The following is a 26,578-nucleotide window of genomic DNA, read 5'->3' on the forward strand; positions in this document are numbered from 1 at the left end:
TACAGGTGCCCACCACCTTGCCCGGCTAGTTTTTTGTATTTTTAGTAGAGACGGGGTTTCACCGTGTTAGCCAGGATGGTCTCGATCTCCTGACCTTGTGATCCGCCTGTCTCGGCCTCCCAAAGTGCTGGGATTATAGGCTTGAGCTACCGCGCCCGGCCCCTTTAGTTCTTTGGACACGTTTACCATCGCTACTTTGAAACCTTTGTTAAATCCAGTATCTAGGGACACTTGCAGATAATTTCTATTGACTTCTTTTTTTCCTAAATATGGATCACATTTTCCTGTATCTTTACATGTCTCATGCTTTTTAATTAAAAATTGAATATAACCTGTCATGGGATTAGAAAACAAATTGAGCATATGAACAATTTACAAATTGAACATCTGAACATATGAACAATTTGGATTCTGATTTCTTTCACCCATGAAAGTTGTTGTTACTACAGTTTGTTTCTGTCTTTTCTTAATCATTTGCCTGAGCTAAATCTGTGAATTCTGTTTCCCCAACAGTGTGCAGCCACTGATGTCTCAGCTCATTTTCTTTTTATTTCTTAGTTTTATGTTTAAATGTGGCTTCTGAGGAGTCACCCCTATGTCTGTGTAGCCAATGATTAGAGTTTATCCTCGTATACTTAAAGCTAGAAAGGCTTTTGTCCTCTGTTTATGCGTCTGAAGTATGGGGGATACAGAGCAGCGCATTCAAAGTTCAGGTTTTTCAAGTCTGCCCTAGCTGTGACTTTCTGTTGGGCCTTATCATGTCTCTTCTGTGCATGTACATGTCTCAGCCTGAAATATGCTTGTCCCAACCACAAACAGGCCTCAGTCTGGCAAAGTCACTGGCCTGTGCCATTCACCCACTGCCAAGTGGACACTTTTCCCAACAATGCCATTAAGCATGGACATCATCCACCACCCAAACTGAGCAAATTCCCTTCAACCGCAGCATCAAAGCAGCTGGTCTTCACGGTCTACCCACATTGGCAAAACTTCCATGACGAATCAGCTGGGGAAAGGGGAATAGGAACAATCCCAGACAAGAATACCACAAACTCCTACTGCTTCACAGAATTTTAGCAGTTTTTTAACCATAATATTTTCTCAAATTATTGTATGCCTTTTGGTTGATTTCAAGAGTGTTAAAATGGTTAATTTTGTCCATTTTGTCTATCTTTATAGTTGGTTTTCGTGTTGAAGATCTGCCAATCTCCTCATTCAGCTATACCTGGAAGTCCTCCCTGTTTTATCGACTTTTTAATGACCGATAAAACTTCATACAATGAAGTGGAAAAATCTTAAGTATAAAACATATATATGTAAAATTAATATATGTATAGCCATATAATCAATCACCTCATTAAGATACAGAATATTTCCAGAGTCCCAGAAGTTTCACTTGTGTCCATTCCCAGTCAATATTCTCCCTTAAAGGTAAAGACTGCTCTGACCTTTTATAACCATTAATCAGTCTTGTTTACTCTTGAACTTCATATATATAGTGTTATATAATGTATGTACTTTAATGTCTGACTTCTTTTGATCAATATTATGTGTATAAAATCTTTTTTTTTTTTTGCGATGGAGTCTTGCTCTGTCGCCCAGACTGCAGTGCAGCGGCACACTCTCGGCTCACTGCAACCTCCGCCTCCTGGGTTCAAGGGATTCTCCTGCCTCAGCCTTCCAAGTAGCTGGGATTAGAGGTGCGCACCACCACACCCAGCTAATTGTTTTGTAATTTTACTAGAGATGGGGTTTCACCATTTTGGCTAGGCTGGTGTTAAACTCCTGGCCTCAAATGATTCTCCCACCTCAGCCTCCCAAAGTGCTGGGATTACAGGTGTGAGCCACCATGCCTGGCCTTATGTGTATAAAATTTATCTACCCTTACCACTTGGTTGAATTTATGGGGAAAAAAAATTCATCCATGTTGTGATACAGAAGTAGTTTGTTCATTTTCATTTCTGTATGGTATTCCATCATATGATATACCATGATTTACTTACCTATTCTACTATTCGTGGACATTTGGGTTGTTTATGAATTTTGACAATATTTGCTCTTATAGTTGACTTTTGATGGATGAATGAACTAATTTCTTTTGGGAATACACAAAAAAATGAAATTGCTTACTAGTGAGGTATGTGCATGTTTAGCTTTAAATGATACTGCTAAATAGTTTTCTAAAGTGGATGTTCCAATTTGTATTCCTACCAGTGATGTGTGAGAGTCAATGTGTTCCATATCCTTGCTAACACTTGATATTGCTGGTTTTTTAATGTTAGCTTTTTTGGTTGGGATATGTGTTTGACTCATTGTATTTTTAATTTGCAAATCCCTGATGAATAGTAACATTGAGCACCTTTTCATATGCTTACTTGACATTTGGTATCTTCTTTTGAAGTGCCTGTTGAAATCTTTTCCCCATATTTCTATTGTGTTGAATATCTTTTTTCTTATTGTTTTTTGTTTTGTTTTGTTTTTGAGAGAGTCTTGCTCTATCACTCAGGTTGGAGTGCAATCTCAGCTCACTGAAACCTCCGCCTCCTAGGTTCAAGTGATTCTCATGCCTCAGCCTCCCGAGTAGCTGAGACTACAGGCGTGTGGCACCATGCCAGGCTAATTTTTTATATTTTTAGTAGAGATGGGGTTTCACAATGTTGCCCAAGCTGGCTTCAAACTCCTGAGCTCAGGTAATCCATCCACCTTGGCCTCCCAAAGCGGTAGGATTATAGGTGTGAGCCACTGTGCCCAGTCATAAGATCCTTATAGTAGGATATTTTAATATTCCTCTTCAGCAACTGATATAACAAGTAAAAAAAAAAAAAAAAAAGAGAAAGAAAGATACAGAAGAATACCACAATTGAAAAACTGAACTAACATACATAGAACCTATAATCAACAGCTGCAACATACACATTCATTGCAAGTGTTTATGAAACTTTATCAAAATAGACCATATACTAAGCCATCAAGTATCAATAAATTTCAAAGGTCTGAAATCACATAGAGTGTATGCTCTGAACACAATGGATTACACTAAAATCAATAACAAAGGTAATAAAATCCACAAGTGTCTTGATATATTTCTAAACAATTTATGGGTCAAAAAATCACAAGGAAATTAAGAAAGTATTTTAATTGAATGATAATGAGAATTTACATCAAAGCCTGGGGAATATAATAAGACAAATTTATGAGTGAATACAGAGATAAAGAGATGGATACCAACAAAGCCAGAAGTTAGTTCTTTGAAAAGGCCAACTGAATTGATAAATTTCTACTAAGACTGATAAAAATACAAGAAAAAATGCTAATTGTCAATATCAGGAATGAGGATGAGGGAATCACTATAAATCCTCCAGGCAGGAAAACCAAGCATATTATTACAAACTTTATGCCAATAAATTTGAAATTTTAGAAAAAAAATTGATAAATTTCGTAACTTTCCATTCCACCCAGAAAGACATAAAAATTTGAATAATCCTAAATCTACTACAGAAATCAAATACATAATATGTATAATTTTAAAACTATTGGCCAGGTGTGGTGACTCACGCCTGTAATCCCAGCACGTTGGGAGGCCAAGGCAGGTGGATCATTTGCGGTCAGGAGTTTGACATCAGCCTGGGTAATATGGTGAAACCCTGCCTCTACTAAAAATACAAAAATTAGCTGGCTTAGTGGTGCACGCCTGTAATCCCAGCTACTCGGGAGGCTGAGGAACAAGAATTGCTTGAACCTGAGAGGCAGAGGTTTCAGTGAGCCAAGATTGTACAACTGCCCTCAAATAAAATAAAATAAAAATGAAAATGGAAAAATAAAAACTACTACTATTAACTTTTGTGACTGCTCCCAATCTTTACACCTCTACCATTTATTCACAAGCATTTATTTTATGTTTTTATTTACTTTGAAGAGACAGTCTTGCTCTGCTGCCTAGGCTGGAGTATAGTAGCACGATCATAGTTCACTGCAGCCTTAAACTCTTTGGGGCTCAAACAGTCTTCTCGCCTCAGCCTTCTGAGTAGCTAGGAATACAGGCGTGCAACACCGTGCCCAGCTATTAAAATTTATTTTTTTTTTGTAGAGCATGGGTCTCTCTATGGTGCCCAGGCTGGTCCCGAATTCCTGGGCTCAAGCAAACCTCCTGCTTTAGCCTCCCAAAGCTCTGGGATTATAAGCATGAGCCATGATGCCTGGCTTCAACAAGTATTTACTGAGTGACTATTATATACTATAGAAAATCATGAGTATACAGCTATAAACAAAATATATGGTTTCTGCGCTCATGTTACAGTATAATGGAGACAAGCAATCAAATAAATATACTACTAAAAATATTACAAATTACGATAAATGCTATCGCAATGGGAAAAAAAGGAACACTGTAACAATAGAACCTCTTTGGGGAATGATATTTGATCTGAAACCTAAAGGATAAAGACCTCAAGTGATCAAAGACAGTGAAAGTGAATTCTAGGCATAAGGACCAGTGCATGTGGCCTTGAGATAGGAAAAATATTGGCCTACTATCTTTTCAGAGGAACTGAAAGGCCAATATGATTGAAGCCCTGTTAGCAAATGGAAGTTGACAGAAGTCAGATCATTCAGGGTCTCATGAACTGAGTTAAAAATTTTGTATCTAGGCCGGGTGTGGTGGCTTACACCTGTAATCCCAGCAATTTGGGAGGTGGGGGCGAGAGGATCACTTGAGTCCAAGACTTTGAGACCAGCCTGGGCCACATAGTGAGAACCCATCTCTACAAAAAAATTTAAAAATTATCCAAGCATGGTGGCATGCACCTATTGACCCAGCTACTTGGGAGTCTGAGGCTTGAGCCCAGAAGGTTGAGGCTGCAGTGAGCCCTGTTTGCACTACTCCAGCCTGGGTGACAGAGCAAGACCTTGTCTCAAAACGAAAAAACAAGAATTTTGTATCTTACGCTATGTGCAGCAAGAAATCAGGAGGCAAGAGTATAATACAGACAGGAAATCTAGTTAGGTGATCATTCTAGTATGCCAAGCAAGAGTTGATGTGCTAAGGCTTAGACTAAGGTGATGGCAAGTGAAGGTACTGAGGTCAATACTGGAGATAAAATCAACCGAACTGACGTATAATTCCCAGGTTTTTTGGTTTGAACAGAGTGGCTGGAGGTGCTATTTAGTGAGATGCAGAAGATTGGGGGAGGATCAAATTTATGACGAAGGTAGGGGAAATCAAGAGTTTAATGTCTATAGGACATTCAAATGAAAATGCCACATAAATAGGTGAACATAACAAGTGATCTCAGAGGATAGGTCTGGGATGGATATTATAAATTTGGGAATCATCAGCATATAAGCAGTAGCAAAGGGATGAACTTTATATATAGAAAATGTGGCTGGGTACAGTGGCTCACACCTGTAATCCCAGCACTTTGGGAGGCAGAGGCAGGTGGATCACCTGAGGTCAGGAGTCCAAGACCAGCCTGGCCAACATAGTAAAACCCCATCTCTACTAAAAATAGAAAAAATTAGCCAGGCATGGTGGTGGGCGCCTGTAATCCCAGCTACCTGGGAGGCTGAAGCAGGAGAATCACTTGAACCCAGAGGCAGAGGTTGCAGAGAGCCAAGATCACAACATTGCACTGTAGCCTGGGCAACAGAGCAAGAAAGAAGAGAAGAGAAGAGAGAAGACAGAAGAGAGAAAAGATAAAAGAAAAGAAGAGAGAGAAAGAGAGACGACGGCAGGGCGCGGTGGCTCAAGTCTGTAATCCCAGCACTTTGGGAGGCCGAGACGGGTGGATCACAAGGTCAGGAGATCGAGACCATCCTGGCTAACATGGTGAAACCCCGTCTCTACTAAAAAATACAAAAAACTAGCCGGGCGAGGTGGCGGGCACCTGTAGTCCCAGCTACTCGGGAGGCTGAGGCAGGAGAATGGCGTGAACCCGGGAGGCGGAGCTTGCAGTGAGCTGAGATATGGCCACTGCACTCCAGCCTGGGCGACAGAGGGAGACTCCGTCTCAAAAAAAAAAACAAAAAAAGAAAGAGAGACGAGAGAGAGAGAAGGAGGCAGGGAGGGAGGGAGGGAGGGAGGAAGGAAGGAAGGAAGGAAGGAAGGAAGGAAATAAATATATATCAAGTAAAAAGATAAGAAGGACCAGAACCAAACAGTGAAAGTATTCAACACTCAGAAGTTGCATGAAAGCAGAAGGGCTTGCAAGAGAGACTAGAGATTGGTAAGAGTAGAAAGGAGGTAACACAGGAAAGTCATGAAAGTGTAGTCTTTAGCAGAAAAGAAGGCATGTGTTTCAAGAAAAAAGTAGTCACTTGTATGGAACTGTTGAGAGACCTATAAGGATGAGAACTGAAAAGCATACACTGATTTAGCAATACACTAGTTATTAGTGGTTTTTACGAGAGCAGTTTCAATAGCATAGTTGGGCAGAGGACAGAATAGAATAGCTTTAAGAATGAATGGGAGATGAGGAAGTAGGGATAGCATTTCTGAAAATCTTGGCCATAAAATGGGGCAGAGAGATAAGACAATAGTCCAAAGGGAATGTGGTTACCAAAAACAGGTCTTCTATAAGATGGAAGAAATCAGAGTGCTTGGAATACTTCTCAGGACCCTCCCTCCTTTGGTCATCCTCTGTTCCAAGCACTTGGAACACTTCTCAGGAGAGAAGGAAAAATGTTGTCAGCATTGTTGTGGGTTACAAAACACATACACACACACACACACACACACACACACACGCATGAAGGAAAAATGAGAAGGTGAATACAGATAAAAGTAAGTTTGAAATGAGGTGTTAGAAAGAAGTACTAGCCAGATAGTCTCTATTTTCTTAATAAAATAAGTGGCAAAGCTATAAATTAAACGTATCTAGAAGAGGCAGGAAATGGTACAAATGGAACTGCTGGCTTAAGGACAATGGAGAAGAAATGAAATTATTGTTGCAGAAAATGGAAGGCCAAATTACCAGAAGAGAAAAACAATATAGGAGAAAGAACAAGAAAAGCTTCATATTAGTTGGGCATGGTGGTGTGCGCCTATAATCCCAGCTACTCAAGAGGCTGAAGCAGGAGAATTGCTTGAACCCAGGAGGCAGAGGTTGCAGCGGCCGAGATCATGCCATTGCACTCCAGCATGGGTGACAGAGCAAGACCCTGTTTCAAAAATAAAAAAAATAAAAAAATAAAAGAAGAAGAAAAAAAAAGAAAAGCTTCACAGCACAGGCAGTATTTCAGAAGATCCTTAAAGATTGATGGCCTCAGATGGGCACAGTGACTCATACTTGTAATCCTAGCATTTGGGAAACTGAGGTGAGAAGATCGCTTGAGGCCAGGAGTTTGAGACCAGCCTGGGCAACATAGCAAGACTTCATCTCATAAAAAAAAAAAAAAAAAAAGAGTGATGACCTCCAAGGGTAAATGGAATTTCAACAGTCAGGGAAATTGCATTTCAAGAAGGAAACATGACAGAGAGAGACACAAACAGAATGATCAAAGGGCATAAAGATGGAAAGTATATGGAATGTTAGGAAACAGGCAATTGTCTACTGCAACTGGAATAAGCAAAGAGGGAAAAAGCACTGGATAGAAACGAGACTAGAAAAATCAGCTGTGGCCTGATTGTGGAAGAACTTGAATACCATGACTCAATGCCTCCACCACTTATTAGGTAGGTAAATTACATAATCTCTCTGAGCCTATATCCTCCTCTTCTGGAAAATGGAGATAATTAATGCCTATTTTACAGGACTGACTGTTGTTTGGTTACATAAGATAAATACTGAAAGCTCTTAGTGCTTAACTCACAATAAATGCTTAATAAATGGCAGTAAAGGTTGAGGTTGTTATCTTGGGCTTTACTCTGAAGGCAGAGGGAAAACATTACATGTTTTTGAACAGATATGAAACAGGGAGAGACTAAAGTAAGAGAAAATAGTTAAAGGCCATTGCAATAGACTAGGCTAGAGATAATGAACACCTACATAAGGTCAGTGATAGTGGGAACTGAAATAATAGATATAAAGGCAGCTGGGTCCAGTGGCTCACACCTGTAATGTCAGCACTTCAAAAGGCCGAGGTGGAAGAATCAATCACTTGAGTCCAGGAGTTTGAAACCAGACTGGACAACATAGCAAGACCCCATCTCTACAAAAAAAATTTTAAAGAAACAATAAATATATACAAAGGGAAAAAATGTAGATATGATGTGACACAATTAGTGGGTCATGATAGATTTAGCGGATCAGGATATCCTGGAACCCAAATTCAATATTCTGAACACTGAAGAATCTTTCCTTGATGAACTCCTAGACATTTTCCTGACTGATGGAGTCCCAGTTTTGTGACTATCATTAGATTTTACTGGGGAGGAGGTTAGAATTTTCACTTATGAAGAATTATTAAATTTCGCATTTTGAGGTAAGAACTATTGGGGGTTGCAGGAGGGAGAGCATCAGGAAGAACAGCTAATGGATACTGGGCTTAATACCAAGGTGATGGGCTCATCTGTGCAGCAAACCACCATTGCATACATCTACCTAGGTAACAAACCTGCACATCCTGCAGGTGTACCCCATAACTTAAAATAGAAATTGAAGGAAAAAAAAGAAAAAAGAACTAAAGAACTATGAATCTTGAGAAAAAGAATACTCAGAAAAATATGAGATACCGAACTATGGTTATTACAACTTCATTTTCATTTCAACAAGCAGTATCTCCATCTGACAAGGGATTAATAGCCAGAATATAAAAGGAGCTCAAATAACTCAATAGGAAAATATCTAATAATCCAATTTTAAAATAGGCAAAAGATCTGAACACACATTTCTCAAGACGAGACATACAATTAGCAAACAGCTATATGAAAAGGCGCTCAACATCACGGATCATCAGAGAAAAGCAAATCAAAACTACAATGAGATATCATCTCACTCCAGTTAAAATGGCTTTTACCCAAAAGAGGCAGTAACAAATGCTGAGACGATGTGGAGAAAAGGGAACCCTTGTATTGGTGGTTCCCTTAATGGTTGTGTAAATTAAAACACAATGGGAATGTAAATTAGTACAGCCATTATGGAGAACAGCATGGAGATTCCTCAAAAAACTAAAAATGGAACTGCCATATAACCCAGCAATACCACTGCTAGGTAAATGCAAAAAAGAAAGGAAATCAGTATATTGAAGAGATATCTGCACTCCAATGTTTATTACAGCACTATTCACAATAGTCAAGATTTGGAATCAACCTAAGGGTCCATCAACAGATGAATGGATAAAAAGAAATATGTAATAAAATAAAGAGTATATCTACTCCACATACACAATGGAGTACTATTGAGCCATAAAAAAGAATGAGGTAGATAATGAGGTAGATATTTCCCTAAGTCACATTTCCTTTCTATTATATATTCTTTTTTTTTTTTTTTTTTGAGATGGAGTCTCACTCTGTCACCCAGGCTGGGGTTCAGTAGTGAAATCTTGGCTCACTGCAAGCTCCGCCTCCCAGGTTCACACTATTCTGCCTCAGCCTCCCAAGTAGCTGGGACTACAGGCGCCTGCCACCACGCCCGGCTAATTTTTTGTATTTTTAGTAGAGACGAAGTTTCACCGTGTTAGCCAGGATGGTCTCAATCTCCTGATCTCATGATGCGCCCACCTCAGCCTCCCAAAGTGCTGAGATTACAGGCATGAGCCACCATGCCCAGCCACTCTACTACATATTCTTGTGCAAGTAGATTTCCATTTGTACAACTTTAATTTCAATGTAACAAACATTGATTAAGCTACTGAAATGTGCCAGGCATTGTTCAAAGCTCTGAAAAAGTGCTTCTTGGCTCGGGATTCATACCAGACTCTCCTGAAAAGTATTAGAATAATGATTCCTGGGCTCCACGACCAGAGACTGTAATCTAATAAATCTGGGATAGGACTCAGGAATCCACACTCTTTTTGTTTGTTTGTTTTTGAGATGGTATCTCACTCTGTCACCCAGGCTGGAAGTACAGTGGCATGATCTTGGCTCACTGCAACCTCCGCCTTCTGGTTCAAGTGATTCTCGTGCCTCAGCCTCCCAAGTAGCTGGGACTACAGGTACATGTCCCCATGCCTGGGTAAGTTTTGTATTTTTAGTGGAGATGTGGTTTCACCATGTTGGCCAGGCTGTTCTCAAACTCCTGACCTCAAGTGATTTCTCTGCCTCAGCCTCCCAAAGTGCTAGGAATTTACAGGCATGAGCCACTGCACCCAGCCAGGAATCCCTTTTCTTTTTTTTTTTTTTTTTTTTTTGAGACGGAGTTTCACTCTTTTTGACCAGGCTAGAGTAGTGCAATGGCGCCATCTCGGCTCACCACAACCTCCACCTCCTGGGTTCAAACGATTCTCCTGCCTCAGCCTCCCAAGTAGCTGAGATTACAAGAATGTGCCACCACGCCCAGCTAATTTGGTATTTTTAGTAGAGATGGGGTTTCTCCATGTTGGTCAGGCTAGTCTTGAACTCCCGACCTCAGGTGATCCGCCCGCCTCTGCCTTCCAAAGTGTTGGGATTACAGGCACGAGCCACCGCACCCAGCCGGAATCTATATTTTTAATAAAGTCTGTTGCACAGGTAAGGAGAACCTAAATATTGTTTTCCATTTTACAGATGTTTTATGTCTGAGCTGTATTTACTTACAACACTTCTGACACCGAATGTACAGGTTTTTTCCATCTCAACAACCAGTTCTGTCCAGACACCAACTGGGAGTCTCACATTTGAATTCTTATATTAATTACCTAGAGTTAGCATAGATCCTACAGGTTAAGTGCTCAGTCCCTCCCACAAGACTGTCCCCTACTTCAGATACCAGTTGCAAATCCCAGTCGCCTGTACTTCTGACCAACCAGCTGTAAATCGGAGATTCCCATGACCCCTTCCTCATGTTTGATAATTTGCTAGAATGACATACAGAACATAGGAAAAGAGTTGACTTGCTATTACTGGTTTATAAAGGATACAACTCAGGAACTCAGGAAGAGACACATAGGGCAAGGTATGGGGGAAGGGGCAGAGAACTTCCAAACCTTCCTCCAGGTATACAGCTCTACCAGCCCCTCCATGTGTTGACCATACCAGAAGCTCTATGAACTCTGTTGTTTAGGAGGTTTTATGGAGGTTTCATTAAGTAGGCATGATTGATTAAATCTCTGGCCACTTGTGATTAGCTCAATTTTCAACCTCTTGCCCCTCCCTGGAGGTTAGAGAGTAGAGGTGAAAGTTCCAACTCTCTAATTATTCCTTGGACTTTCTGGTGACCAGACCCCAGCCTGAAGCTATCCAGGGGCCCTCAGACCCCAGTCATCTCATTATCATAAAAGATACTTACCAGTCAAGAAATTCCAAGGGTTTTAGGAACTGTGTGCAGGAACCAAGGATAGAGACCAAATGCTTATTTATTATCACAGTACAACATAAAAGACCCTTAATGACTTGATCTCTGTCTTACCGGCCTCTTCTTTGGCACTGATCATGCTGCCCACCTTCCATTCCAGTAATAGTCAACGACTTGTAATTGCCTGAAAATCCTAGATGTTTCACTGGTACTTCTGTGCATGTTGTCTACCCCACCAGCTCTACCCTTCCACACACACACACACACACACACACCCCTAGCTTTGCTAGCCTTTTTTCTGTTAATCCTTCAAATTCTAGTTCAAACATCTCCGAGACCGTATTGGACCCTTAACAGAACTCATTGAGCCCACCATAATAATGATTAGTACTGTTGTGAGTATTAGAAATAATGTTAAGCACCTGTGACACAATGTTTGGCTAGACACTAATATATCCTATGGGTTAAGAATCCACTGAAGTAGTATTATGAGATGAAGATGTGGAGAAAGGGGAAACCTTGTACATTGTTGGTGGGAATATAAATTAGTACTGCCACTATGGAAAGCAGTATGAAAGCTCTTCAAAAAACTAAAAATAGAGCTTCCATATAACCCAGCAATTCCACTACTGAGTATATACCCAACAGAAAGGAAATCAGCATATCAAAGAGATATCTGTACTCCATATTTACTGCAGCACTATTCACAATAGCCAAATTTAGAATCAGTCCAGGCGAGGTGGCTCATGCCTGTAATCTCAGCAATTCGGGAGGCCGAGGAGGGTAGATCACCTAAGGTCTGGAGTTCGAGACCAGCCTGGCCAACATGGCGAAACCCTGTCTCTCCAAAAAATACAAAAAGTAGCTGGGTGTGGTGGTGTACGTCTGTAGTCCCATCTACTTGGGAGGCTGACGTGGGAGAATCACTTGAGCCCAGGGAGGTGGAAGCTGCAGTGAGCCGTGATCATGCCACTGCACTCCAGCCTGGGTGACAAAGACCCTGTCACAGAAAAAAAGAAAAAAAAAAAGATGTGTAATGACATGAGAAAGTGTTGTTATATGTGGGAAAAAAGCAGAAAACAGAGCTGTACATTCATTATAATATCATCTGTATGTATATTTTAATGACATTTATCCTTAAGTGGTAAAAAATACAGAAAGGAAATATGTAAAATATGAATAGTGATTATTATGGAATGATTGTATTCCTTAGTGTTTTTATTTTTTTAAATACTTTTTGAGGCTGGGCATGGTGGCTCACGCCTATAATCCCAGCACTTTGAGAGGCCAAGGCGGGCGGCCCTGCCTAGGCAACAGGGCAAAACCCCATCTCTACTAGAAATACAAAAATTAGCTGGGAATAGTGCCAGGCACCTGTAATCTCAGGTACTCAGGAGGCTGAGGCATGAGAATCACTTGAACCCAGGAGGCAGAGGCAATGAGCCAAGACATGCCACTGCACTCCATCCTGGGTAACACAGCAAGACTCTATCTGGGAAAAAAAAAAAAACTTCTTGGACTTCCAACTTTTCTAATAATAAACCTACATTACTTCTAATAATTTAACAATATAAAGTAGTAAATGCAAACTTCACTTGTAAACTTATGCTAACACAAAGAAAAGAGGGGGAAATGCATGCATTACACTTGAAATAATAAAAGTAATAAACACTATCAAGCAGCTGTACTAAGCCTTACTTACAACATTCATAATTTCATTTCCACAATTAGCGAAGTTTATAGAATGCACTCCAGAGACTAAAATACAAACATGGCCACAGACAGCTCCTGTTTTCTGAATGGAAAGAAGGGGTGGGTGGGAAATGGAGAGAGGAAACCAGTGCCCTCAGCAAAGGAGTACCAAGTTGCAGATCTCATAATGACCTTCTCTGTCTACTCACTACAAAGGCACCATGGCAACTGGGAACCTCAGAATATCAAGGAAGGAACATTGAAAGCAGAGAGTTTGGAGAGCTATTAGGGGAAGTGAAGAAGCTCAGGAAAGCTAAATGAGAAATGCTAAGAAAGTCAATACATACATAAGAACACTCTCACACTAGCCATAAGCAAAGCCTTAATATAAACAAAACCAGAGCCAATTTCCTTATTTCCCATGTCAAAGCTTGATAGTGATGAGCCAATAGACAGGAAGCAGGAATAAAATTTCCTGCACTTTCTTTTCTTTGTTTCTGTTTTTGAGATGGAGTCTTGCTCTGTTGCTCAAGCTGGAGTGCAGTGCAGTGGCATGTTCTCAGCTTACTGCAACCTCCGCCTCCCGGGTTCAAGCAATTCTTATGCTTCAGCCTCCGGAGTAGCTGAGATTACAGGTGCTCACCACCACACTTGGCTAATTTTTGTATTTTTAGTAGAGACAGGGTTTCGTCATGTTGGTCAGGCTGGTTTTGAACTCCCGACCTAAGGTGATCCGTCTGCCTTGGCCTCCCAAAATGCTGGGATTACAGGTGTTAGCCACTGCACCCAGCCTCCTGCATTTTCAATAGTGGTTATTCTCAACATGTGAATTGTAATATTGATAGTATATATTTGCCATCATCAAAAGGCTTTCAGACCTAAATTTCCAAGTTTTAAGCACTAACATGCAAAAGACTTAAAGAGGTTTTTCCAGTAAAAAATGTTTATCTTATAAAAGGACTCCTTGATAATAAATAATATATTATACCAGTATGGCACATTTTACTATTCCAAAAGCTTTTAAAGCTAATACTTAACTCTATCTCTACCACTAGATTTAAATAGTCATTTCAAACTCAAGGAGTTTAAAGTGAGAGACTAAAAAGAAATGAGAATCTGTATTTCTTTCCCAGTCAAACACAAACATATATAGCCAAAACTAAAAAGCTGTGTCATAAATGGCACGTAAAATGATTATAAAATTCATTAAAGTATCATCATTAATGCAATTAATTAATACCAATTGTTGCTCTGTAACTATAAAAAGTGTAGAATGGCAATCTTCCTTTATTTTTCTTTCTGTTTCTCTATATGCCACCAAATTTTCACTAGCAACCATATACTTTCATGATTTGCTAACTTCCTCTTAAACGAGTCACTAGTCAACATCATAAAAAAAAGGTGGGGGGTGGTAATGTGATAGAATGTGACAGATTAAGAAATTTAAAGAACATAATATACAATTTGTAGATGTGGATTGGATACTTGCATGAAGGAACCAGAATTTTGAGGTTCCTTGGAGAAATGAAATAGTGTGTATATTAAATTAGATTAAAATTTATTGAAATAGAAAGTGAAAATTTTTTGACTAAAAAAAGCAGATTATAAAACTGTGTGTACAGTATGACCTCATTTTAGTAAAAAAAATGAATATATACATATATGCATAGAAAAGGATCCAGATGGTAGGGAGTAACCTCTGGGTGGCAAATATACAAGGGTTTATTTTTGCTTGCTTGTGTTGTTTTTTATTTTCTATTATGCTTCTTTAATAAAGCATTATTTTAAAATATTTTTTCTAGGCTGGGCACAGTAGCTCACACCTGTAATCCCAGCACTTTGAGAGGCCAAAGTGGGAGGATCACTTGAGCCTGGGAGTTTGAGACCACCCTGGGCAACATGGTGAGACCGCATCTCTACAAAAAATTTTAGGCCGGGTGCTATGGCTCACTCCTGTAATCCCAGCACTTTGGGAGGCCAAGGTGGGGGATCACGAGGTCAGGAGTTCAAAACCAGCCTGGCCAAGATGGTGAAACCCCCGTCTCTGTTAAAAATACAAAAAATTAGCCAGGGATGGTGGTGGGCACCTGTAATCCCAGCTACTTGGGAGGCTCAGGCAGAGAACTGCTTGAACCCGGTAGGCAGAGGTTGCAGTGAGCCAAGATCATGCCACTGCACTCCAGCCTTGGCAACAGAGTGAGACTCCATCTCAAAAAAAAAAAAAAAAAAATTAAAGTTAGCTGGGAATGGTAGCACATACCTATAGTCCCAGCTACTCAGGGACCGAGGCAAGAGGATTGCTTGAGCTCAGGAGTCTGAAGGTACAGTGAGCCATGATCACACCACTGCACTCCAGCCTGGACAACAGAGAGAAATCTGTCTCTAAAAAAAAATTTTAAGTATATATAAATATATATTTTCTAACTTCTATCCCTTTCTAACAAGGCTAACATTTAATTAGAGAAGAATTGCTCAACAGAACATAAGGCCTGGGTGCAGTGGCTCACGCCTGTAATCCTAGCACGTTGGGAGGCCAAGGTGGGTGGATCACCTGAGGTCAGGAGTTTGAGATCAGCCTGGCCAACATGGCGAAACCCTGTCTCTACTAAAAAAACAAAAATTAGCCAGGCATGGTGGTGCACACCTGTTGTCCCAGCTACATGTGAGGCTGAGGCAGGAAAATAGCTTGAACCTGGGAGGCGGAGGTTGCAGTGAGCCGAGATCACACCACTGCACTCCAGCCTGGGTGACAGAGCGAGACTTCATCTCAAAAAAAAAAAGAAAGCACATCTGTTACACCAAGGGTTTTAGTTTAGTGTAGTAGTTTATAGTACGAGCTCTGACTAGAATCAATACCCAAACTGGCCACCTTAAGCATGTTATTTATGTCTCAATCCCCATTCATAAATTGAGGGCAACAGGCCGGGCGCAGTGGTTCCTGCCTGTAATCCCAGCACTTTGGGAGGCTGAGGCAGGTGGATCACCTGAGGTCAGGGGTTCGAGACCAGCCTGACCAATATGGTGAACTCTTGTCTCTACTAAAAATATGAAAATTAGCCAGGCATGATGGCGGGCACCTGTAATCCCAGCTACTTGGGAGGCTGAGGCTAGAGGATTGCTTGAACCCAGGAGGCAGAGGTTGCAGTGAGCTGAGATCACGCCACTGCACTCCAGCCTGGGCGACAGAGTGAGACTCCATCTCAAAAAGAAAACAAAAAAACATCGTGGGCAATAATAGCACAATACCTACCTTATGGGGTGGTTGTGACAATTCAGTGTGGTACTCCATAAAGCACAGCAGAGTATGTGGCATACAGTAAAGCACTTAATAAATGTAACCTGTTATTACTATTATTTTTCCAATTAGCTACTGGGAAAACTTGACTAATAGTTCCTAAAGTTAATGTGAAAAATAGAATGTAGAAACAATAGATAGGCCTCCTCTCACTATTGTCCCCTAAACTTCTGTTTTGACCCAATGGAAGAAGTTGAAAGTCAATCCTAGATCCTCCCAGAATCTGACCTCAACACTATTATTTCCTATGGATAAAGGTCTGCACAGCTTTATATGAATTGTGAATGAAAATGAAATGTGGCTGGGCGCGGTGGCTCACACCTGTAATCCCAGCACTCTGGGAGGCCAAGGCAGGCGGATTATGAGGTCAGGAGTTTGAGACCACCCTGACCAACATGGTGTCTCTACTAAAAATACAAAAATTAGCCGGACATGGTGGTGCATGCCTGTAATCCCAGCTACTCAGGAGGCTGAGGCAGGAGAATCGCTTGAACCCAGGAGGCAGAGGTTGCTGTAAGCCGAGATCACACCACTGCACTCCAGTCTGGGCGACAGAGCAGAGCAAGACTCCATCTCAAAAAAAAAAAAAAAGAATAAAGGCCGGGCGCAGTGGCTCAAGCCTGTAATCCCAGCACTTTGGGAGGCCGAGACGGGCGGATCACGAGGTCAGGAGATCGAGACCATCCTGGCTAACACGGTGAAACCCCATCTCTACTAAAAAATACAAAAAACTAGCCGGGCGAGGTGGCGGGCACCTGTAGTCCCAGCTACTCGGGAGGCTGAGGCTGGAGAATGGCGTAAACCCGGCAGGTGGAGCTTGCATTGAGCTGAGATCCGGCCACTGCACTCCAGCCCGGGCGACAGTGCCAGACTCCGTCTCAAAAAAAAAAAAGAAAAAGAAAACGAAGTGTGGTATCTAGGAGCTGATTCCAAACTCATTAACATACTATGACTAGTATCATGGGAGAAACTTTACAAATTATTTCTAATTACAAAAAGCTCTAAATTTTCTAGTTAAATTCTTCTGAAGGGTCCAACATCTTATAGGCAATCTCATCTGAATTCTCAATTTTCTTTTTTTTTTTTTTTTTTTTTTTTTGAGACGGAGTCTCGCTCTGCCGCCCAGGCTGGAGTGCAGTGGCCGGATCTCAGCTCACTGCAAGCTCCGCCTCCCGGGTTCACGCCATTCTCCTGCCTCAGCCTCCCGAGTAGCTGGGACTACAGGCGCCCGCCATGTCACCCGGCTAGTTTTTTTTTTTGTATTTTTTTAGTAGAGACGAGGTTTCACCATGTTAGCCAGGATGGTCTCGATCTCCTGACCTCGTGATCCGCCCGTCTCGGCCTCCCAAAGTGCTGGGATTATAGGCTTGAGCCACCGCGCCCGGCCTGAATTCTCAATTTTCAAAAATGTTGGTAAAGTACTTTTCTTTCTAGATCAGAAAATAAATAAAAATATAACTCAACTTCAGAGCTGTTCCTGAGTGAATATACTTTCTCCTTCCAAAGCAACAATTATTGTCTTGAACCCCAGTGATAGACATCTTATGCTGGTTTTAGGTATACACAAATAACAGCAAATACAGATCGTTCTCCGATAAAGTTGTTAACCAAACATGTTTCCTTTTATGTTAACCATAAAATGAAGGTCATTCAATGACTTGAACATATATTTTAAGACACATGAGAGAAAACTGAGATCGAGTTTCAAATACTATTGATATGGGAAGGGGACAGGGAAAGGGCAGAAAGGGCTGAGTCCCTGCTGAGGGCTCCACCTTTGGCCTGTGCCTACGGACCTATGTGAGAGCAGGCATGCCTGTTTTTGCATCCAAATGCTTCATTTTCCAAGACCACTCTGGCCTGCCACACCCCCAATCCTGTGCCCATATAAACCCGAGACCTTAGCAGGGCATAGACACAAGTGATTGAACATCAAGAGGAGCAGAGGAACAGACCAGCAGACATCAGCAGGCCGGCAGACTTGTGATAGCAGAACGACGAGGCAGAGAAAGAGAGGAGGGACGTCTGGACACCGAGAGGAATTCAACCGGAGGTGGTCAAAGAAGAGTCCGAATCAAGTGCCGGGAGCCTGATTCCAGGGGAAGACCACCTCCCTACTCCAGCCACTCCTTCCAGCTCCCCATCCATGTCACTGAGAGCCACTTCCACCACTCAATAAACCTTGCACTCATCCTTCGAGCCCACATGTGATCCAATTTTTCTGGTACACTGGGCAAGAGCTCAGGATACAGAAAGCTGTCACACTGGCCCTCTGCCCTTGCAATAAGGCAGAAGGTCTATTGAGCTGGTTAACACAAGCCATCTGCAGACAGCAAAGCTGAAAGAGCACACTGTAACACATGCTCACTTGGGCTTTGGGAGTCGCAGACACCACCCCCAGATGGTGCCGTGGGGCTGGAGCCCAAAAGTGCTTCCCATGGCTGCTGCACTTGCCCATCTGCATCCTCCCCTTAGGGTTTTGAGCAGTGGGGCAACCAAAGGAGCGAGACACATCCCTGTGGCACATCCTGCAAGGGAAATGAGGGAATTCTCCTGTTTCACTGTAACATGAAGTATACGCTGGGCAAGGTAGCTCACACGTGTCATCCCAGCACTTGGGAAGGCCAAGGCCAGACAGTCACTTGAGGCCAAGAATGCAAGACCAGCCAGGGCAACATAGCAAGACCCCATCTCTAAAAAAAATTTTTAAAATTAGCTGAGCACGGTGGTACACACCTACAATCTCCACTACTCAGGAGGCTGAAGCGGGAGGATTGTTTGAGCCCAGGAGTTCAAAGTTAGTGAGCTATGATTGCACCACTGAACACTTCAGCCTGGGTGATGGAGTGAGAACTTGTCTCTAAACAAACAAACAAAAAACCCATACATGTAGCACAGGATAAAAAAGATTTAAAGAAAAGACACTATGCTAGACAGTAAGGTGGTGGATTTTTTAAAAAGAGGAAAGAAATCACACTATGCTAAGAGGTAAAAGACCCAAATGTGGAGATAACCTGTTCCAACTGCACGTCAACCAGAAATTCAGCTTAGTAGTTGACAAATTGTTTACACTTCTGGTTGGTTGATAGCATGCGGTGCACTTTAAGTATGCAAAACTATCTGACCTCAAGTGACATCTCATAGGAGCAGAGAAACTGCCAATATCCATACAACTACATAGCTATGTTACATGCCAGTTTGATAATCATACACTGGTTATCAAAATTAAGATGTCCACTGGCCGGGTGCCTGTATTCCCAGCACTTTGGGAGGCCAAGGCGGGTGGATCACCTGAGGTCAGGGGTTTAAGACCAGCCTGGCCAATATGGTGAAACTCCGTCTCTACTGAAAATGCAAAAGATTGGCTGGGCGCAGTGGCTCACACCTGTAATCCCAGCACTTTGGGAGGCCAAAGTGGGCAGATCACCTGAGGTCGGGAATTCGAGACCAGCCTGACCAACAAGGAGAAACCCTGTCTCTACTACAAATACAAAATTAGCCAGATGTGGTGGTGCACGCCTGAAGTCCCAGCTACTCAGGAGGCTGAGGCAGGAGAATCGCGTGAACCTGGAAGGTGGAAGTTGCAGCGAGCCGAGATCGCGCCATTGCACTCCAGCCCGGGCAACAAGAGCGAAACTCTGTCTCAAAAAAATAAATAAATAAGTGAGGCGCAGTGGCTCATGCCTGTAATCCCAGCACTTTGGGAGGCCAAGGCAGGCAGATCATGTGAGGTCGGGAGTTCGAGACCAGCCTGACCAACATGGAGAAACCCCATCTCTACTAAAAAAATACAAAATTAGCTGCGCATGATGGCGCATGCCTGTAATCCCAGCTACTCAGGAGGCCAAGGCAGAAGAATCACTTGAACCTGGGAGGCGGAAGTTGCAGTGAGCTGAGATCATGCCACTGCACTCCAGCCTGGGCAACAAGAGTGAAACCCCGTCACCAAAAAAAAAAAAAAAAATAGCCAGACGTGGTGGTGCATGCCTGTAATCTCAGCTACTCGAGAGGCTCAGGCAGGAGAATAGCCTGAACCTGGGAGGCAGAGGTTGTGGTGAGCCGAGATCGTGCCATTGCACTCCAGCCTGGGGAACAACAATGAAACTCTGATTCAAAAAAAAAAAAAAAAAAAAATTTTTAAATAAATAAGTAAAGTAAAATAAAATGCAAAAAATTAGCCGGGCATGGTGGGCTAGGCACAGTGGCTCATACCTGTAATCCCAACACTTTGGGAGGCCAAGGCAGGCAGATTACAAGGTCAGAGACCTGCCTGACCAACATGGTGAAACTCGTCTCTACCAAAAATACAAAAATTAGTCAGGCGTGGTGGCACGCACCTGTAATCCCAGCTACTCAGGAGGCTGAGGCAGGAGAATTGCTTGAACCTAGGAGGCAGAGGTTGCAGTAAGCCAAGATGGCAACACTGCACTCCAGTCTGGGGACAGAGCGAGACTCCATCTCAAGAAAAAAAAAAATTTGCCGGTCATGGTGGCGAGCACCTGTAATCATAGCCACTCGGGAGGCTGAGGGAGGAGAATTACTTGAAATCAGGAAGCAGAGGTTGCAGTGAGCCAAGATCGCACCATTGCACTCCAGCCTGAACAAGAGTGAAACTCAGTCTCAAAAAACAAAACAAAAAAAAGTCCATATTCAGCCTTTCTTCTTAAATGTTCAATTGAATACTAATGAATCCCAGAAATATATCAACCTGGCTGATATATCAACCTCTAGCTGATCTTGTCTAAAAATAAAAAGCCTAATCAGTTGTCTACAGTGAGGTCTGTATATTTCCACCAAGCTATAACTACTTTTTACTTAGGGTCTTATTTTCTTTTTTTTTTTTTCTTTTTTGCTCTGTTGGCCAGGCTGGAGACTGCAATGGCAGAATCTCGGCTCACCGCAACCTCTGCACCCCCAGGTTCAAGCGCTTCTCCTGCCTCAGCCTCCCAACTGGCTGGAACTACAGGCATGTGCCATCATGCTCGGCTAATTTTGTATTTTTAGTAGAGATGGGGTTTCTCTGTGTTGGTCAGGCTGGTCTTGAACTCCTGACTTCAGGTCATCCGCCCACCCCAGCTTCCTAAAGTGCTGGGATTACAGGCGTGAGCCACCACGCCCAGCCAGGGTCTTATTTTCAAACGTTTGGGTCATAAAGCTTAGAAAGTGATTCACCCAGCTGGGCATGGTGGCTCACACCTGTAATCCTAGCACTTTGGAAGGCCGAGGCAGGCGGATTGCCTGAATTCAGGAGTTCAAGACCAGCCTGACCAATATGGTGAAACCCCATCTCTACTAAAATACAAAAAATTAGCCGGGCCTGGTGGCACACGCCTCTGGTACCAGCTACTCAGGAGGCTGAGGCACAAGAATATCTTGAACCTGGGAGGCGGAGACTCTGGCTCAAAAAAAAAAAAAAATGCCGGGGTCAGGCACGCTGGCTCATGCCTGTAATCCCAGCACTTTGGGAGGCCAAGGCAGGTGGATCACCTGAGGTCGGGTCTAGCCTAACATGGAGAAACTCTGTCTCTACTAAAAACACAAAATTAGCCTGGCGTGGTGGCATATGCCTGTAATCCCAGCTACTCGGGAGGCTGAGGCAGGAGAATCACTTGAACCCAGGAGGCGAAGGTTGTGGTGAGTGGAGATTGTGCCACTGCACTCCAGTCTGGTCAACAAGAGCGAAACTCCATCTCAAAAGGAAAAAAAAAAAAAAAATGGCTAGGCATGGTGGCTCACGCCTGTAATCCCAGCACTTTGGGAGGCTGAGGCAGGCAGATCACCTGAGGTCAGGAGTTCGAGACCAGTCTGGCCAACATGGTGAAACCCCGTCTCTACTAAAAATACAAAACTTAGCTGGGCATGGTAGCGGGTGCCTGTAATCTCAGCTACTTGGGAGGCTGAGGCAGGAGAATCACTTGAACCTGAGAGGTGAAGGTTGCAGTGAGCCGAGACGGTGCCACTGCACTCCAGCCTGGGAGACAGAGCAAGACTCCCTCTAAAAAAAAAAAAAAAGTGATTCACCCAGTCTTTCATTGGACTCTAGGAAGTACATGAAGCAAATAATCTCCATCGCAGGAAAAGTCTATTTTCTATTTGGCTCATCCAACATACCACTAGACTTCTCAGCACCTAAACTTGAGAGAGACTCAGTCCCATCTTACATTATGGCAGTTACTTCGTTTGGTTTCAGATGACCTCCAGTTAACATCTCCTAGGAATGTACCTGCCCCCTTAATCTATGTCACCCGTGAAGGATTAGGCTATTGGTTCTAAGAGCTAATCTTAAATGCAACTTAGTCTCTATTTAACTTTGAGTTCCAGGAGTGAAAAGGAGTATCTGAATCAATATCTTCATTTTTTTTTTTTTTTTTTTTTTGAGACAGAGTCTTGTTCTGTCGCCCAGGCTGGAGTGCAGTGGCCAGATCTCAGCTCACTGCAAGCTCCGCCTCCCGGGTTTACGCCATTCTCCTGCCTCAGCCTCCTGAGTAGCTGGGACTACAGGCGCCCGCCACCTCGCCCGGCTAGTTGTTTGTATTTTTTTTTTAGTAGAGACAGGGTTTCACCGTGTTAGCCAGGATGGTCTCGATCTCCTGACCTCGTGATCCACCCGTCTCGGCCTCCCAAAGTGCTGGCATTACAGGCTTGAGCCACCGCGCCTGGCCAATATCTTCATTTTTATAGATGACTCCAAGAAGATAACATGTACTGTCCATGGTCACACACCTAATTAGTGGCAGATGTCATAACAGAGGTCTTTCATCTATCAAATGAATTTGACTCAATTAAAATTACCCCAAAGGTCATCATATCCAGAAGTGACTTAAGGAATGGATAAACAGAAAACATTTTTTCTATTTTGGAATGTTAGCTATCTGAGGAGTGAGTTGGAACTGGCATTGTCTCCTTTCCATGCTGCTGATCACACTTCAATCCACGGCCCCTCCATGAGCTACGGACATGATTTTTGCAACAGTAAGGCATGCAAAGAAATTCCAGACACTCATGCCACTGACCACATAGACTTTGCATAAGAGCCATCAACTTTGGGAATGACTTGGCAACTACAGACTGCCTTGGGATATCACTAGCTGAGTTTCTTATAACATGTTTATATCACCATTGCCAAACTCAGTTTCCTAATCCAGCAAATGGATATTATGTTTCACATAGACTCAAACTGGACAGATTTCTCAAGATGCTGTGTGGTTTTATGGATTTGGAGTTAAACCAGTCTTTCTCACCAGGGGCACTATGACATTTTGAGTAGGAGATTTCTTGGTTGTGTAGGATTATCTACTATACCACAGAAGGTTTCGTATCATTGGTCCTTTGTCCTTTGTCCTCTAAATGCAAGTAGTCCCACCAGTCACAAGCCCCCTACAAACACTTCCAAATGAGAGAAGAATGCCACCACCAGTATTAACCTTAAAGCCAACCATTAAGTGAACTATAAAATAAAAAATGTTTACATAAAGATAAAGACCTGGCTGGGCGCGGTGGCTCAAGCCTGTAATCCCACCACTTTGGGAAGCCGAGGCGGGCGGATCACGAGGTCAGGAGATCGAGACCATCCTGGCTAACACGGTGAAACCCCGTCTCTACTAAAAAAAACCACAAAAAATTAGCCGGGCATGGTGGCGGGCGCCTGTAGTCCCAGCTACTCGGGAGGCTGAGGCAGGAGAATGGCTGGAACCCGGGAGGCGGAGCTTGCAGTGAGCCGAGATCGCGCCACTGCACTCCAGCCTGGGCGACAGAGCGAGACTCCGTCTCAAAAAAAAAAAGAGAGAGAGAAAAAAGATAAAGACCTAATCCCTTTTCCCTGCCACTAAAATACTGCTCTCTATTCCTCTTTTTAACCCAGAGATAATGCTTTGTTCACTAACTCCATCAGACCAACTTTGTCTGAACTAGTTATATAATTAAGACACCTGTATGGATGGGGAAGTAGAGTAGAAAAGTTACTGAAATAAAATCAGGATATGAGTTTGAATCCAAGTTCTCCGGCTATTCAAACTTAGGCAAGTTATTTCTCCTCACTGGGCCTTAGTTCTCCCAACTATTAAAAAGTATTTTATGGCCAAATGTGGTGGCTCATGCCTGTAATCCCAGCACTTTGGCATGCCATGATAGGAGGATTGCTTGAGGCCAGGAGTTCAAGACCAGCCTGGGCAACATAGCAAGACCTCTGTCTCTATTTAAATTTTTTAAATTAATTTTTAAAAATAAAATAAAATAACAAGTGTCAGGTTAAATTATCTCTCTGGTTTATTACAATTCTAGGAATCTGTGAAGTAAAACATAATTAACTTGCTTTACACTTTTCTTTTGACCTCTACATAGCTAAATGAGGGTGATCACTAACAAACACTGCCTAGTCTCTCAGAAGCCCTGATTCCAAGCCCTAGGGATAACAGTAAGACAGAACATCACATCCAGCCAGATCTCATATAGGATTTTATCATGGAGTCAGTATATTTAGAATATAAAACAGAGCTAAATTATTTTATGACCCAGTAATAATAGAGGTACCAAGATAATAACAGCAGCAACAGCCACCCTAACTTATGTTTATCTAGGGTACACCTATAATCTGAATGCTGGCTGTACACAACAATCACCTGGATACCTTAAAAAAAAAAAAGCCCCAGTTCCACACCAAGCCAGTATCAAATGAATCAAAATCTCTAGGGATGGGGCTTATCTCCCAAGGCTCCCTGAGGTGATTCTGATGAACAGTGAGAACCAAGAACCACTGATCCAGACCTTTTAATCCAAGAACTGAAAAGCAAATAACCAAAGGTTAGTATCTCACATGCTAGTTATATAATCAAACATTGATAAATAAAAACAATCTAGTGTTACTATGTACTGACATTCTCAGTTACAGAGAATTGTGTTTCTAGAGAAAAAGGAGAGCTCTATTAACAGCTCTTTATTGGGGACTGGCCCTGCTAGAAACAGAATATAACTTCCTGACAATCTGATGAATCAGTTCAAAAAAACTTACTACGAAGTTGACAACCCCTGGAAAATTCCTATCAATCATCACGATAGTTAAAACCACGTTAGTCAAAGTAGTGCAAAGACCGAAATTCCTCAACCTAATTCTTACTCACTAGCTCTCACTAAAAGACCTAGCAGGTAGAAGTGGCCGGGTGTAGTGGTTCATGTCTTTAATCCCAGCACTTTGGGAGGCTGAGGCAGGCGGATCACTTCAGACCAGGAATTCAAGACCAGCCTGGCCAACATGGCGAAACCCGGTGTCTACCAAAAACAACAAAAATTAGCTAGGCATGAGGGCACGCACTTGTAGTCCAACCTATTCAGGAGGGTGAGGCAGGAGAATCTCTTCAATCTGGGAGGCAGAGGTTGCAGTGAGCTGAGATTGTACCACTGCACTCCCATTTGGGCGACAGAGAGAGACTCTATCTCAAAAAAATAAAAATAAAAATAGGCTGGGCGCGGTGGCTCACCCCTCTAATCCCAGCGCTTTGGGAAGCTGAGGCGGGTGGATCATGAGGTCAGGAGTTCAAGCCAGCCTGGCCAACATGGTGAAACTCCATCTCTACTAAAAATACAAAAAATTAGCCGGCTTGGTGGCAGGTGCCTGTAATCCCAGCTACTTGGAAGGCTGAGGCAGAAGAATTGCTTGAACCCAGGAAGCAGAGGTTGCAGTGAGCTGAGACTGCACCACTGCACTCCAGTTTGGGCAACAGAGCAAGACTCCGTCTCAAAAAAATAAAAAAGAAAGACCTAGTAGAACATGAAAAATTTGATGGGAACATACATGATTTCTGAAAAATACATCACTTATGACTTCCTCAACAAAGCTTTGAGTCCAGTGACATAGGAAAAGTCAAAGCAGTCTTGGCTAAAATCATTCTTGCTCTTTTCAGAACATAATCAGCAAAACTAACAAGACAGACCAATAAATAATAAGTAGACCATTAAACTCTCTCTTACCTTATGTGCAAGGCCAGGCCATCCTGTAGGCTAGAGATCCCCAAATCAGAGAGTGTATCTGAGCCAATAGAAGCAGGTGATAAAGAACCCTCCTTCTCCTCCAGTAGGTCCAGCTTCACCAGGTTGCTGATCTCATCCTCTGAGTTATCTTCAGACACAGAACCAATTATGAATCGAGAGTGCTGGTTCAGCTCCAGAGGTTTGGCCAAGGGAGATGGTTCATCCATTATTCCTCCAAAATGAGCTCTTAGAGCTATGGAGA

General features: G+C 42.6%; 1 protein-coding gene across 4 annotated transcripts in view; it reads right to left on the reverse strand.

The window, feature by feature from the left end:
• ACACA (acetyl-CoA carboxylase alpha) overlaps positions 1–26,578 on the reverse strand; it is a 338,866-nt gene that overhangs the window by 221,431 nt on the left and 90,857 nt on the right. For all 4 annotated transcript variants that reach the window (XM_033183814.1, XM_033183815.1, XM_033183813.1 and 1 more), the window contains one exon: positions 26,317–26,569. In XM_033183814.1, the coding sequence (XP_033039705.1) occupies positions 26,317–26,543 (227 nt within the window). In that variant the 5' untranslated portion in view covers positions 26,544–26,569. The remainder of the gene's footprint in view (positions 1–26,316; positions 26,570–26,578) is intronic.

The sequence above is a fragment of the Trachypithecus francoisi genome, unplaced genomic scaffold (assembly GCF_009764315.1).
Source record: "Trachypithecus francoisi isolate TF-2019V2 unplaced genomic scaffold, Tfra_2.0 Lachesis_group20, whole genome shotgun sequence".
In the NCBI taxonomy this organism is placed as follows: domain Eukaryota; kingdom Metazoa; phylum Chordata; class Mammalia; order Primates; family Cercopithecidae; genus Trachypithecus; species Trachypithecus francoisi.